Genomic DNA, 14585 nt, shown 5'->3' on the forward strand with positions numbered 1-14585 from the left:
GATTATTTTAACTTGTATCAAACTGACTTTCTCCGACCATAATATTTAAATTTGGACAAACGGATTAATTGGTTAGGAGTAAACTAAATATACAGCACTTTTACAAAAAGTAAAAAAAGTATGTGCATTCACAATTATATTTAAGAAATTTCTACATACAAATATACCAAGAATAAATTGAACTGAATCTCAACATGAACATAGATTAAATATATAGAAAAATAACTTTAATGAGCAACATTACCTTTTTATAGTCATAAAGTTGTAGGGGGAAAACAGTAGAATGCAGCATATCACTTTACAGAGGGTGATTTTCTTTTTATCTGAGTTATATTTTAACTCACAAAGCATAATTTACCAAAAGCATCAACAGAAGTAGGTTAATCAAGTGCGAAAGTTCACAAGGGCAGTTGCCACTTTACTGAAAAATGAAAACAATGGCTGCCATAGAAACTGAGATGGTAGTAATAAGACATCTTGGTGTGGAACTTCCTGTGGCATTTTTAGACTCTGACATTGCTGAAACTCTGTCCTTGCTTCTTGGATTCAGGAGTTGCTTGTGTAGAGTCACATCATCCTCGACTGTTCCATCCCCGCATCCTGCATAACAAACCACATAGACCTCAATAAAGCTGTCTGTTCTAATAGCGCGTGCTCCATTTAAGACAACGCCTTTTAAGATTCGAAAACTTTAAATACACAAACGGCTTCATTTTATGGATGCTTCAGCATGTTTAAGCTACCTGAGATGCTACCCGCGTTAAGGACGCTTATATAATTGCAAGTTATTGTGGTGGGTTAATGGGGAGGCCATTTTTTTAAGTTAAGAGAAAAAAGCAGCAAATAATTTCAAGACAAATTAATTCTGATGAAATTCATGAGCACTTTGGAACACCAATGCAGAATGGGGTCAGGAAAATATTCCCACAAATCTCCGCTATCTGCACCTCTCCATACACCCAAATATTGCTGAGGTTCATCTATATGCGTAAATTAATATATCACCCGGTGTTTTCCACAAACGTAGTGTTTAACTAATGCACATCCAATTTGCAGAGCCAGTTATTAAAATCTGCAGTTGACAGTAATGAAGTATTAAATTAACAAATCTGGTTGCATTTATCTCCAATGTGGGGTTGAAAGGAAATCCCAAGAAGTTCTTCTACTACGTTTATTTGTGCTGAATAACTGACTGAACGGCAGACCAGATGGTGACTACCTTAGGGCATGGTCAAGGCACCTGTATAAACATTCCCAACTCTATGTCACATCTGATACACTCTGTCAAATGTTGGAGAAGAATCTGTTAAGAACGAAAGCACTAAAATAAAACCAATAATTCAAATGGAATCTCCTTTAATTGGCTCCAGGTTTAAATCATATATGGATTTACCAAGAAAAATTGTTGCAGATTTCTTCGTTACTTGATCTACCTAAGTCTATCTCCCAATTTAATTCAGCCATGTCAGTTATCAGCTTGAGATTCTGAAAGAAAAGGTGCACACTGAGAAGCTGATTTTATTTGCAATCTTTTAAAAAGAATCATAACCTACTCAATCAAGAAGGGAGTTACCATGGCAAAGATTATCCCTAAGCCTAAATAATACATTTCTAAATAACCCTTCCTTAGGGTCACTTCAAGTGAAACCCAATCATTAGTTATGTGCCTGTCTCCTCTTCTGAAGATGCTTACTCTTACTATGGCATCATTCACAGGCCCAGGCATCTATTTTGTACTTAACCACAAGAGGCCAGGATAATGAGTGCCAATTGGCTACTTACTCAACTAAATAGAGAATATTGTCCTCCTAGATATCAAAATGATATTAGCATTAAGAAATCAAACCAGATGTCAAACTTAAGTGATTAGAAATGAGTTGCAGTGGGTTGCAACAGTTATTTCAAGGAGTAAGAGGCACAATGAATGATAATTAAGATGTAAATGGAAACTCCGAACTGGTGTACCATGAGTTTCTTAGTCATGATAAGATTAATCAGTTATTGCTATTTTTGAGATGTTATCGAATTACTTTTTTTTACACCTTATTCCTCATTGCAATTTCCTTCATTCCCTCACATTGATTTCATCCTCTCCTGAAAACAATGGTTATTGCTGTGTCCTCCAGGACTTCATCCAAGTGGGGATTTGTCAGGCAGGAAGCTTGGCTGTGAATGTTGGTAACTATTGAACTGTTGGGCATCACAGCTAAGCCTATCCTCACCTAATATCCACTCATGTGCACTTTTCTATCATTAGATTGTTATCAGGAGTGGAAACCCTGGCTGATACTCTCTTCCCACTGCCCCTCAGTTCATTGTAGTGCAGCAATGCTGCCCCAGCTGAGACCACTTAAACTTTGCAAAGGCCAAAGATCAAACTTGGAACCTCCCTCTTTATAATGACTCAGTAAAACACTACAAGGCACATTCACCCATTGAGCCATTGAAGGATCCCTCATCATTGCGCTAAATTGGATTTTCATATGGAATCGTTCAGATTTTAATTATAGATTGCAATGCATCAATGAGGATGTAAACCATTAGGATTACTGGACAGATACTGAAACCAATGTTATTCATTTTTTTTAAGACCATATTGAATGCTATAACAGGATCTGAAAATTAACAGAAATATTTAGAAGGCATACTTCAAATATTTATCACAACTTTAATCTTTCAGTGTAGAACTGGTAACCGTTTTACTTGAGAAACTGTGATAATTGTATTACAGAGATCAAGACAATGGAGCCAGACAGGTTTCAACTTATGTTCAGTGTTAAAATACCGGAGATTTAGTCTATAATCTTGATTTATTCATGAAGAATCTGCAAGTAAACAGCTTTTAACAGATTGCCAGAAATGATTTTTCCCATAATTCGGCTAAGATAAAAATTACTCATGTGCAGATTAATTTATGGCAATACTCCATCCATCTCTGAGCATTCATCAATCAGAATTAACTCTACTGTAGAACTCAAAACTAAAACATACTGTTGACACACGTAAACAGAAAGCCAATTTTGGCACAGAGAATGCCTTCATTGACTGTGTCAATTCTAAGTAAAAGTAAACAAGGACTGAATTTTCATAACCAAACTGTAATCAGTTTGTGAAACAAATGAAATAATACAGGAAGAATATTCTTAACTGCTAGCAATGATGTTCTTGTTCTTCCCACAAGAACATAGCCTAGGGCCTCTGGAATAATAGTGAATTGTTAAAGCTCAGTAAGCTTTGCGCCTACATGCATGGGCTTGTGAAAAAATGTCAACAGTATTTTGGCAAAAAAAGGTCAATACATGGTTTTCGTATTTGTTGAAACTTATCAAGGATGCCTTTGTGAGATGATGTTGTTCAAGTATTGCACTCTATTGTAAAAGAGGCACTTTTGATTTGTGACCCATGTATTTCCACATGCAAAAACCACAAGATGCCACAGATACACAATATGTACATACCATGTACCACTAAGGCTTCAAACGCCTAAATGCACATGGAACTAATAAACATTTCCACCTACATTTTATACTTCATAAACATAACGGAAATATATGAATTTTGATAAGAAAATATCCATAGAAAATGGATAACACACAAAAAAAAGTTCCCAATTAAAACTAGTTCTGTATTTTCTTGGGGATAGTCTCCACACCGTCTGGAGCTACAAGCAACATTACAATTGATATTAAACTAATGTTGTTGCACTTTTCTGGTTCTGTATTGGTATTTAAAATGAAGGGAAATAAAGAGTAATGAGGCACACACTACCCTTACAACTATCGGATATCTTTTTGACACATCTGCTAAAGAGTCTCAAGTGAAACATGTCAGGCTAGTCTTACCTCAGTTCCCATATGCACATGGGCCCAAAACACAGTGTTACAAACCAAAGATGACAGCAATGGTGAAATTGGAGGCATATGATTTTTACTCATCAGTCAGCTGTCATCAGATTTACATTATGATAACCTTAAAGGTCGTCTTGTGCCAGTAACTAAATAGGTTTTAAAAGTGGTAAACAACATCTGTCGCACGTGCCACTGGGAATGGCCTGCATGTGCTTCAAGCTGAGTTCCCTGCTATTTTATTGTTGGTGTTCCCTGTCTGAGTGAATGATTTTGTTCCATTTTCAGTGGAGCAACTGAACTGCGTCTACCAGTAACTATGGGAAGAAGCCTTTTCATCAAGCTTGAAAGTTGAAAGAAGGTGATCTCATGCCAGTATGGATTGTTTTTTTGTAGAACTCTCATGTTAAACTCAAGGATAAGCGCTGTTCTGTATCACCAGCTACATTTTAATGATAGAAAAGGGTTGATCATTGCAGTAGACATTGCTTCAGGATGTATGGCCCAAGACTGAAGAATTCAATGATTCAGCAGTGCATCTTATTTAATTTTTATTTACTATTGTGGGTGATTTATTTGATTTTATAATCAGTAAGGAAGAACAATGAATTCTTCCTTCGCATCTAAAAATCATAACACCCAAAAAGTATCTCTTTAAAAACCAATTCAGGATTCTGACTTCAAAGTTCTAATATTTATATTTTCTACAGTCTTCATAACAAGAGACAATTTCTCATCAGAATGATAAAACAACGTTTTATTAATGAGCATAATACAGCTCCACATCTATTAGCCGAAGTGTTCAATGTTAATTCAATTCATGTTGGTCTTCCAGACTCTTAAATTTTAAACAATAAAAAAACGAAACATTTGCCCGATTAATTGGCTGCCTAATCTAAATTTATTGCACTCAATGCTGTGAATGGATCATTTTTCACTTTTTGGCACTCTGAGAATCAGCATCAAACATCCTCAGGTTAGATGGAGCACAACACAAATACAGCAAAAACTCTTGTAATTCTGCCCAATGATATGGCTTCAGTATAACCTCAGACAAGCAGTCTGCACTCTGCATTGCACTAATAATATTCTTTATAAGAATATTAATCCCCGCAGCTAGTGCTTTTCACATCAGGATGATATCTCAAAACACTTCAAAGGGTTTTGGGTGAAGTGTAGTGACTGGGTATTCTGTGGATGAAACATGGCCAGTTTGCACACAGCAATGTCCCACAAATAGCCATGAAGTGAATGTCCAAATTTTGTTCTTTGAGGGATTGTTGAACAGGAAATCAGAAGAAACTCTGTTCTCTTTAAAATCCATTTAAATAGGCACTTCCATTTGTTTCACACCACCACCTATCAAATGCTCTGATTGTGTATCATTTTAGTATCAGTTGATGCCAAATTACAGGCCGATTTTGTAGAAAAACATTTAACGAGAATTTGATTGATAATGTCCAAACTCATTTTACTTGAACTCTTCCAACCCCCAGAGACAAACATTCATTCACTTCATCAGCCTGGACTGAATTCAAGGTCATATTTCCCATAGGTGAAAGGGCTCTTATTGCTCAGTCACCTGTTTTGAATATTCTGTGCTTTTCATGCTATATTCATCAATAGAAGTGGTCATTTATAATTTACCAACACTTTAAGCAGTAGCCATCAAACTCCAACCACTTTTACACCAAAGGGTTAGCATTTCCCCTTTGTATCAATCAATTTATATTCATAATGTTTTTTACTAACAGAAAAGTAAGGGCAATCTCTACTTTTCTATTCCTATGCAGGCAGAAAATAAATCGTAGTTAATGAGGTTTCAGTTCTACCTCCTGCAGATTCTGTTAGTTACAACTGTGTTTCATATAATATTAATTGCTTTAAATTGGAGTAAATTGGCAGTTAAAAACGGAAAAACTAAAAACTTTGCACTAACTTGTAATGGGATAAATTGACCTAAAAATTCTAAATTACAAATTATTATTTAACAGTTTTTATTTTGTTCTCATACCTAAGTAGGAATACCAGGAAGTGGAAGTTGAAAAAAAATCTTTACCACTTTTTCCTTCTTCAAAACAAAGCATGAGTTATAGCTTATATATAGATGTACTCCCAAGACCGTGGTTGGCTTTGAAGGGGGAGCAGAGAAAATGCCATTTAGATAATCCAGTGGCTGTGTTGTCCAGGTTCAGTTTACATTTCATCCTTCTCCTTATTATTATTATTATTACCCAAATCATCTACCTCAAATCATTTGGCTCTCATCTCTGCTGAGTCAGGAATTGGTTTAAATCTCTCTTGTATACTTCAACTTAGTATCTTACCAGGTGGTAGTCAACTCTGTAAATTAGTGACTTTGAGCAACGTTTACCTTATGGGTTCTTTAGGTTATAATAATGTTCTCTGGTTTGTTTACACTAATTGCACAAATAAATTCTTCATCTACTTTTCCAGTTGCTTCATTACTTTGAAAAGTATCCTACTACTTGGATAGTATCCTCCTTAATCTTTGTTCTTATGAAAATAGGTTTACATTCAGTTGCCTGTATTCGTAGCCCAATGATCTAGAACATGTAATCACTCTTGAAATGCCCCTGCAATAAGTTTTCAATGCAAATGTGCCAAAGAATGTTGTTCATTTTATTTTGTTGGTTTCCTTGTTTCTTCGGTTTGATCGAGTTGCATCGAATTACACTGTGGCCTCTGGAGAAGTAGCTTGTCACATGACGAAGCTATAAATACTTCACTAATTTAATGAGCTGTTAATCATAACCAGAGCTGCTGAAGGCAAGACATCTCTAAAATTGCCATGGGTCAGATTTTCCCTAGGTGAAAAGGTACAAATTCCACTTAGCTGACACAATTGTGTGTTCCCCCTCCCCAAAGATAGGAAGTTTTGTACAAGACAGTTTTGTACCAGTTTCTGTATTTCGTCTGTTGACCAGCTCTGTAGCAAAAGAATGGCAGTGAAGCATGCAGCAGTGGCGTCCAGGAATAATTTATGATTCACACCTTGACTCACACAGTTTTCTCTCCCTATTATTAGGCACTGAAGCTAATTTCCAGAGCCCCGGCATCCAGAATATTCTTTTAACCTTGCTTTTAACTTCGAAAAGCTATATCCAAAATATAGCTATACATTAAAGAAACGTTTAAAAAAAGGTAAATATATAAACTTACAAACATTTCTATGTTGGCCAATTCTAATACAGTATGTTATCCAAAATGAATATGTAATTGTCCTGGCTATGCTATCAGCTTGGTTCAGTGGTAGCACTCTTCCTTCTGAGTCAGAAAGTTGTGGGTTCAAGACCCAGGTCGGGACTTGGAATCGTATAGTCTAAGCACTCCAGTGCGATGCTGGAGATGTGCTGCATTGTTGGCGGTACTGTCCTTCAGATGAGATGTTAAGCTGAGGTCATGTCCACCTGAACAGGTGAATGTTAAAGATCTCACGGCACTATTTGAAATGAAAACGGAGTTTCTCCCGGTGTCCTGGCCAACAAATCCCCCAAATAAAATTGCTCACTCACACCATGGCTGTTTGTGGGACATTGCTGAGCGCAATTGGCTGCCACGTTTCGTCCACAAGATATGCAGTCAAATAATTTTATAGTATAGGATATCCTGTGAAATATTTCGAGACGTCTCAATGACGTGATAAGGCTCTATATCAAATATAGGGATCATTATTATTATTATTATGTGATCTGAATATTTGGAGAATCACTGTTGAAGATAATATAAATTACTCTAAACAGTAGTGTCTGCATTAATCTAATGTGCATACAGTAAGATACAATACCTTTTGATCAGAAAGAGGGGCCCCTGTGTCTCTGAGCTAAAAATAGAGACTTTTGTGGTTTTGACTGTGTGTATTCCTGTACTTTAGATGAAAAAACCTGTCACAAAACTTGTTTGAAGTCTTAAGCAAGGTTGGTTATTTATTTGCGTTTGTACTATAAGCAGCTATTCGGGGGATGACATGCCAAACCAGCTGTTTACTGTCCTATTACATGTGGTCTGCAGCTGAGTCCATGAGTTTCCTTCCACTCACCAATCAAACCTGCCAAGTATTCATTGGCAGATGATGACCAAACAGCATTTCAGAGGAATAAAAGTGCAATAGAGATTCAAAGCAGGTGCACAGTTGCTCCAGGTCCTCACAAAATGGATTTCTTGAAGAAAAAGTGTAACTCTCATAAAGATTGAACTTTACAGAATATCAAGGATTTAAAAAAACACTTGATACAATACGCTTTGAATTTACTGTTTTAAACTGGGTTATTGTTTACTAATTAAAACCTAGTTTATCTCAAACAGACCATTTCATTATCAGCGAAGTAACATGCTCTTAACAGAGATTTGGTATTATCACGTTTTAAAGCAGCTGGTGAAAAATATTCACAAAATTAATAACCATTTTTATATCATATCCCTCCAAGAAATGAGGCCAGAGACAGTTGACAAGAGCCAGCGAACAGCATATATTTTTCCCTCCTTTTTTTTGTTGCCGTAAAATAGATCATTAAAAAAACTCCTATACTAATAATGTTAAAATAGCAACAGAAAAATACATTTTCACTGCGTATACATCAGAATATTTTATAACATTTAAACTTTTTCTTCACAAAATCCATTTTGTTACAATGAGCATAGTCAATGCTTTACTATTATTATTTTTATTACCAAAGCAGAAATATGAAACCCTTTCTACAAAACTTATCTTCTAGTTTGAATGTATCCTGTTTTAATTATTCTAGAGTGTCCAAGTTACTATTGAGCATTAATACAATGCACATTATTCCCCCCAAAACATACATGCAATGCTAGAGAAAAAGCATCTCCTCGAGCCATTAAGACACATGTCCTGAAGCACTCAAGTTCATAACCGAATAGATAATGTGTAGTTAATACTCACCATGAGTTTTAATGATTAAGGGGATGTTTTTCCTATCCACATGGATTATGTACACAGAATCCAAAATATGGTAACGCACCATTTATAAATCAAGTTAAAGTCTGCTGGTCTTTTAAACACCCCACCCCCACTGCACACTTTGCTTAATGCTCTCACAAATTCCTTCCCATAAAGTGTTTGAACATTGTGTGTTGCCCTCATCACAAACTCCGCTCAGTAGAATAATGCAAAGAACTCAGACTGAAAAGAGATTAGCACTTTCTAGCTTCTGTTTTTTTAAAGCAGAAATAACTTTGGCAGCCATTGAATTCATAGATAAACAAAGTTTGAAATGCAAAGCATGCTGAATTTCAGATTCAGAATAAAAAGATCCTTAAAAAATGCTTGAATGCATGTTCTGGACTCATTAAAAGGGATGAAAGAGCCCACTATTCACAGAGCCTCAAGCCCACTGCTCCTGTCATGCCAAGAATCCTAGTCAAGTAAGCCATTATTCCACTTATATTTCTATTGAATTCAGAGCTTCAAACACTCATCACTCATTTATACTAAGCCAGAGCTTAAGATGAACAGAGATGTGTCTAAAATCTTTAACATTTTCCATATTCAGAGCCCTATTCTTGAATGCTTCAAAACAAATCAAAATCTACTCCAAAGCAGCAACTCCTGTAGCTGTGAAAAATAACATTTAGAGAAGTATCTTTCAATTTCCTATTTATCTGTTTATTTTGACGCAATTTCATGTACCTAACTTTCCACAGATCCCCATGTGTGTTCAATGGGTTTAAGGGCAACCACCTAACAACCTTTCCAAATATAAATTTCAAAAGCTTCTTTGTCTTGGGATAGTCGACACCTTTTAATTCATGGCAAGAATTAAACCAAAATTGAAACACAACAAAAGCCAACTATCTCCATTCCTCACCCAAGATGACATGCCTTATTAACTTCAACATTAGTTTGATTAGGTTTTAATTTATGAATGAGTGTCCTCTGGCTATTTCTTCTATCACCTCTCTATTCAAAACAATTTTGAGTCAAATTAGATAAATGGGCATGTGGCTATTGTTTTACTTTACATGTGTAACAATACCAGTATTGTTGCAGTAAGGCACTTGCATTGTAATATACTTAGTTTTGGCAGAAATTTTAAATTGGCAATGAAACTATCAAAATCTATTTGTATTGTCAAACCTTTCCACAAATGTCAAGACAGTGTAATATAACAGAAATATAAATATTTAAGGAGATTTTGTTGTTAGTTCATTTAAAACAAATATTCAGCATTAAAAATGGAATTTCTGAAAGGAGAAGTCCATTAAATTATTGACTAATTATCAAAGTCATATTGATTGACCACTGAACACAATATGGGTATTGGTCTATTCTTTTTTGCTACAACATTATCCATATTATGTGTATTCTACTCAATCATAGCCACTGGTGTTAATAAGCAACGTTAATGTGCACCTTCTTTGCTTAAAGGAGCTGAATATCTCACCTGGTTTCCCTTCATTTCACAAGAATAAATGAGGACAAAACAGGAGTGTGTTTACACTGAAGTTTTTTTTAAACAAACACATCCGAAGATCCACTAAGTTTCCAAGTGTCCAATTTTTCACCTTCCATTCAAGAAAATAGTTTCTGATTTCAGAATCAGAAGTTTTATTCAGTAAATATTCAGCTCCTTTGTGATACCATGTCATCAAAGTCATGCATGCTATTTTTAAGCAGACCTCATGAAATGCATCAGTGAAAAGCAAATGTTGGGTGTGGACTTAATTAGCAGTGAAGAAGAGTTGCTTTCCAAAATAGATTGCATGTGAATGTGAAATCCATTTGAAGGAATAAAGGTATTAAAGATTCATTAAAATTTGCACCAAGAGTTGGGTATTCATGGAATAAATAGCAAACAATTGTTTTTAGGCTACAAGTTTCAGGGATTCTTTCCCCTGAAAAAAATAAGCCTGGGTGTTGTTTTTTCATAGTTTTCCTCGATCCTCCAAAGGATTACAGATAGTTGCACATTACAACAGACCAATACTTTGAAACGTGGTGCCTCTTTCCATACACACAATCATTCTGCATATGTTACTGTTATCATTCTCAGGCACAGCCTTCACTTTATGATCATGATAAAAGGACGTAAAGCAGACATAAATCTGTGTCAAGTTATCTTGTCCATCCATTAGCAAACACCACCTGGTCTATCTGTGTTTGAAAATCCCCTTTATCATTTCAAAAATAAAAATACAATTCCTTTCCATCTGGTTTTGTTCTCAAAACAGAAGGACAACACATAGCCCATATCAATTGATCTTGTTGTGTTGAGAGTTGATTTATAGCACATACTACAAGTTAGCTTTGTCATTCACCAGGAAAGACCATAACTGATGACTTTGAAGTATTACAATTGAAACCATACAACGATCCTTTGTCAAACCGTCAGGTTAAATATTTATTGCGGTTTAAATGTTTGTGTTCTAAAGAAACATTTGACCACACTGTCATAACAGAGCAGAAATCAAGTGATGCTTTTGAGTGATAGAATTACTACATGCTGTATCAATAGCTGGGAGATTGTTTAGGCTGAAAGGGATTCAATGACATGTTGTTGGATACTTTTGTATTGTTGGTTACTTAGTGGCATGCAGTGGAATTCATTATTTTTTAATCAATCTCATCACAGCTCATTTCCAGTCTTGCTGCTCTAGGCAAGGGTAAGTCACAGCGTTTCAATCAGTTGCACTGTCTTTGCTATTGTGTCAATTTGTGTTCAAAGATACATCTGAGATTATCATGACAAGATAAAACTGCCACGTTTGTTAATCATGGAATACTAAACTGTTGCTTTGCCCATCAACAGCAACACGTAGCTTGTAGATTTGGAATGAGAAACACATTCAATTATTTCAGATATCATCTAGGCTGAAAGCATCCGAGTTTTAAACATCTACCACATCATCTAACATTAAGAGAGGGATTGTTAATTGTTATCAGGGAATGACTTCAGAAAAGGACTGGAATAGAACCTTGGGCAAAGTGTAGATACTAAGACACTAGGATCAACCACAACCATAAATGCATCATCTCAAATCCAGCACATTTTTCTATAAAATTAAATGCCTGACCCAAACATACCAGAGGCATGAATGAATGAACGAATTAATTAATTGATTAATCGATTAATCGATTAATCGATTAATCGATTAATCGATTGATCGATTGATCGATTGATCGATTGATCGATTGATTGATTGATTGATTGATTGATTGATTAATGGAATGCTACAGATGTAAGCAGTGACACAAAAATCAATCAGGAAACTCTGCCACATATCTTTTTTCATTTAAGTCAAATGTATATTAAAAAAACTATGGGCTTTAATAATCAAATGTGCACTCAATGTTAGCTCCAGAGTTATTAATAACAAAGACAAGGCTGTGACGACCCCTCCATCCTGTGGTATTCTTGATGGTCACTTTGTGCAAGAAGTAAGGACTCATTTACAGCTGACAAATAAACTTATCAGTTGTTGGATGACCCATCTTATAAAATAAGAAGTCTTTGTTACTGCTCAGATGGTTTTGCGTTCTTGAGTCATTGAAAGCAGGGGTTTCCTATTAAATAAGGCCCATCCCAATCTGCCATGAAATAACTTATCCAATGGTAAAACAGACGACACCGTTTACAGGCTACAGGAGGCCATTTAAAATATGGCACAATATTTACAGACATAAACTGGTCTGTGTTTTAGTTGAAATAACAACTGCTTCAAGCAGGTTAGAGATAAATAGTTAAAGGAACAAAAAAATACAATCATCAGGTCCGAACAAACTCACTACAAACAATAGGTGAGAAACCTCAGCTAAAAAGCTCATTGTGCTTTGTTTACCAAGTCTGCATTCCTCCTTTTCCACCAGATACAGAACCCACAGCTACACCCAGTGCTGCTACTTTTTTTCTTAATGCATCAAAACCTCAACAGACAGAACCTCAACAGCCTTTATCTCTGGTATACCTTCTTACTTTCCTCTTGAAACCCATAATTGACTCTGCTACTAACACCTTACTTGGTAGGACTTTCCTCATCCCTCCATGCAGAAATCGAGGTACTCTGTGTGATAAAAGGTCTTCACATGCCTTCACTGTCTTACCCAACATGTACCATTAAGCTTGCCTTTGGGCTCATGTCTGGAATGTAGAATAGTGCTCAATATTTACTTCTCACCTGTATAGCATCGAAACCCTTTCTTTACTTCAAATGCTTCTTGTCCTGAACCTCCACACTCATCTTCATCATCACAGTCACCGCTTTGCCACATGTCCTCATTTATATCATTCAAAATGTGCTCCATTTTATCTCCATAACGATATCTCTCTTTTGATTTGCTCTGCAACAACTAAACAGAATGAAAAAAACAGGCATTGGACATCAAGATTAGCAAAGTACAATAATAAGAAAATAACTTTCTGATAGATTTGTGAACTAAATTTATATCCAAAAGTCAATATTGAAGACAATCCTCATTCAAATATTGTAAAGAGTTAGATTACAGCACACCTCCAATTGAATATATTCAGCACAAAATACCGGACCTTGGGAATAATAAAGCATACAGCTAAACGTAAAGATACAATGCAATTTACATTTATATAGCGCTTTATATCTTTCACGCTGTAAGGACATCTTAAAGTGTTTGACACAAAGAAGACATTACCCTCATTTAGCTACAATCAGTCTTAATTTTTAAGCTGGTTTTCAACAGTTCTTAAAAGAATTTACACAAGTATCTTCAAAGTTATTGCCGTGCTCAAGAATTTTCGAATTCTGGACACACTAAATGCTGTGTAAATGGAGCAACAACAACAACAACAACAGATTACATTTGTATAGCGCCTTTCATGTTGGGAGCAAATGTACACCCAGGTGGAATCTCTCCACAATTATATGTTGTAGATGCCTTATGCATTGTAGCTGATAAGTGTTTAATTTGGTTATTAATCAAATCAAGTAATAGAAGTCAGACAACACATCTAGTTGTATATGTGTGAATTAAATGGCACCAGGTGATTAAAATAATTTGCTATTTGCACTGTTATTCACACAAATGCTTTAGCAATTACAGCTTGAGAAAATGATGCAGGTTGCATAGCACTCGAATGTCCATTTTCCATTACTTTGAAAGATTCTTTTTTAGAGAATTTTGAATGCAATTCAATCCGTATAGTTAAGTTTTTCTACTAACAGTTAATAAATAACTGGTAAAGACCTAAGAGTGAAAGCAGAAAAACACTTTTTTTTTATTCTGCCACTTTGTTGTTTATTGCCAGTCTTATTAACTTAAGCTTGATTTATTGAAAAAGGCAAGGAATTTAGACCACTAAGTAACATTTATTTCAAGAGATTCTAAAACTGAATCTGCATTCACTATACCTACTAGCAGTCTAGTTAACACAACTAAAAATGTAAGTGAGTTGATTGCTTCTTAAATTCTGCACAACTTGAGGTTTCTTTTGCTTACAATTATAATTACTTTAGGTGAAAGTACGGGGGGAATCAATCTTCCATTTTCTTTCCCTCGCTCAAGGAAAGAGTCTTACCTCTGTATAGGACTTACCCAAACATGGCAACCAACCTGAAGTGTATGGGGAAGGAGAACCTTACATCATCATAATAATAATCCTTGCATTTGATATAGCGCTTTTTACGTCTTCTAGACGTCTCAAAGCGCTTCACAGAATATGCTGTAAAGTGAATTGACTGTATATTTGTGGGCGAAACGCGGCAGCCAATTGTGCACAGCAGTGTCCC

General features: G+C 35.6%; 1 protein-coding gene across 1 annotated transcript in view; it reads right to left on the bottom strand.

The window, feature by feature from the left end:
* Positions 1-338: 338 nt before the first annotated feature.
* Positions 339-14585, bottom strand: part of LOC103178026 (glypican-3) — an 88279-nt gene continuing 74032 nt past the window's right edge. Inside the window, exons 7-8 of the mRNA XM_007892506.2 lie at positions 13002-13173; positions 339-600 (exon numbers count right to left, since the gene is read on the bottom strand). Of these exons, the coding sequence (XP_007890697.1) occupies positions 419-600; positions 13002-13173 (354 nt within the window). The 3' untranslated portion in view covers positions 339-418. The remainder of the gene's footprint in view (positions 601-13001; positions 13174-14585) is intronic.

The sequence above is a fragment of the Callorhinchus milii genome, unplaced genomic scaffold (assembly GCF_018977255.1).
Source record: "Callorhinchus milii isolate IMCB2004 unplaced genomic scaffold, IMCB_Cmil_1.0 Scaffold15, whole genome shotgun sequence".
In the NCBI taxonomy this organism is placed as follows: Eukaryota; Metazoa; Chordata; class Chondrichthyes; order Chimaeriformes; family Callorhinchidae; genus Callorhinchus; species Callorhinchus milii.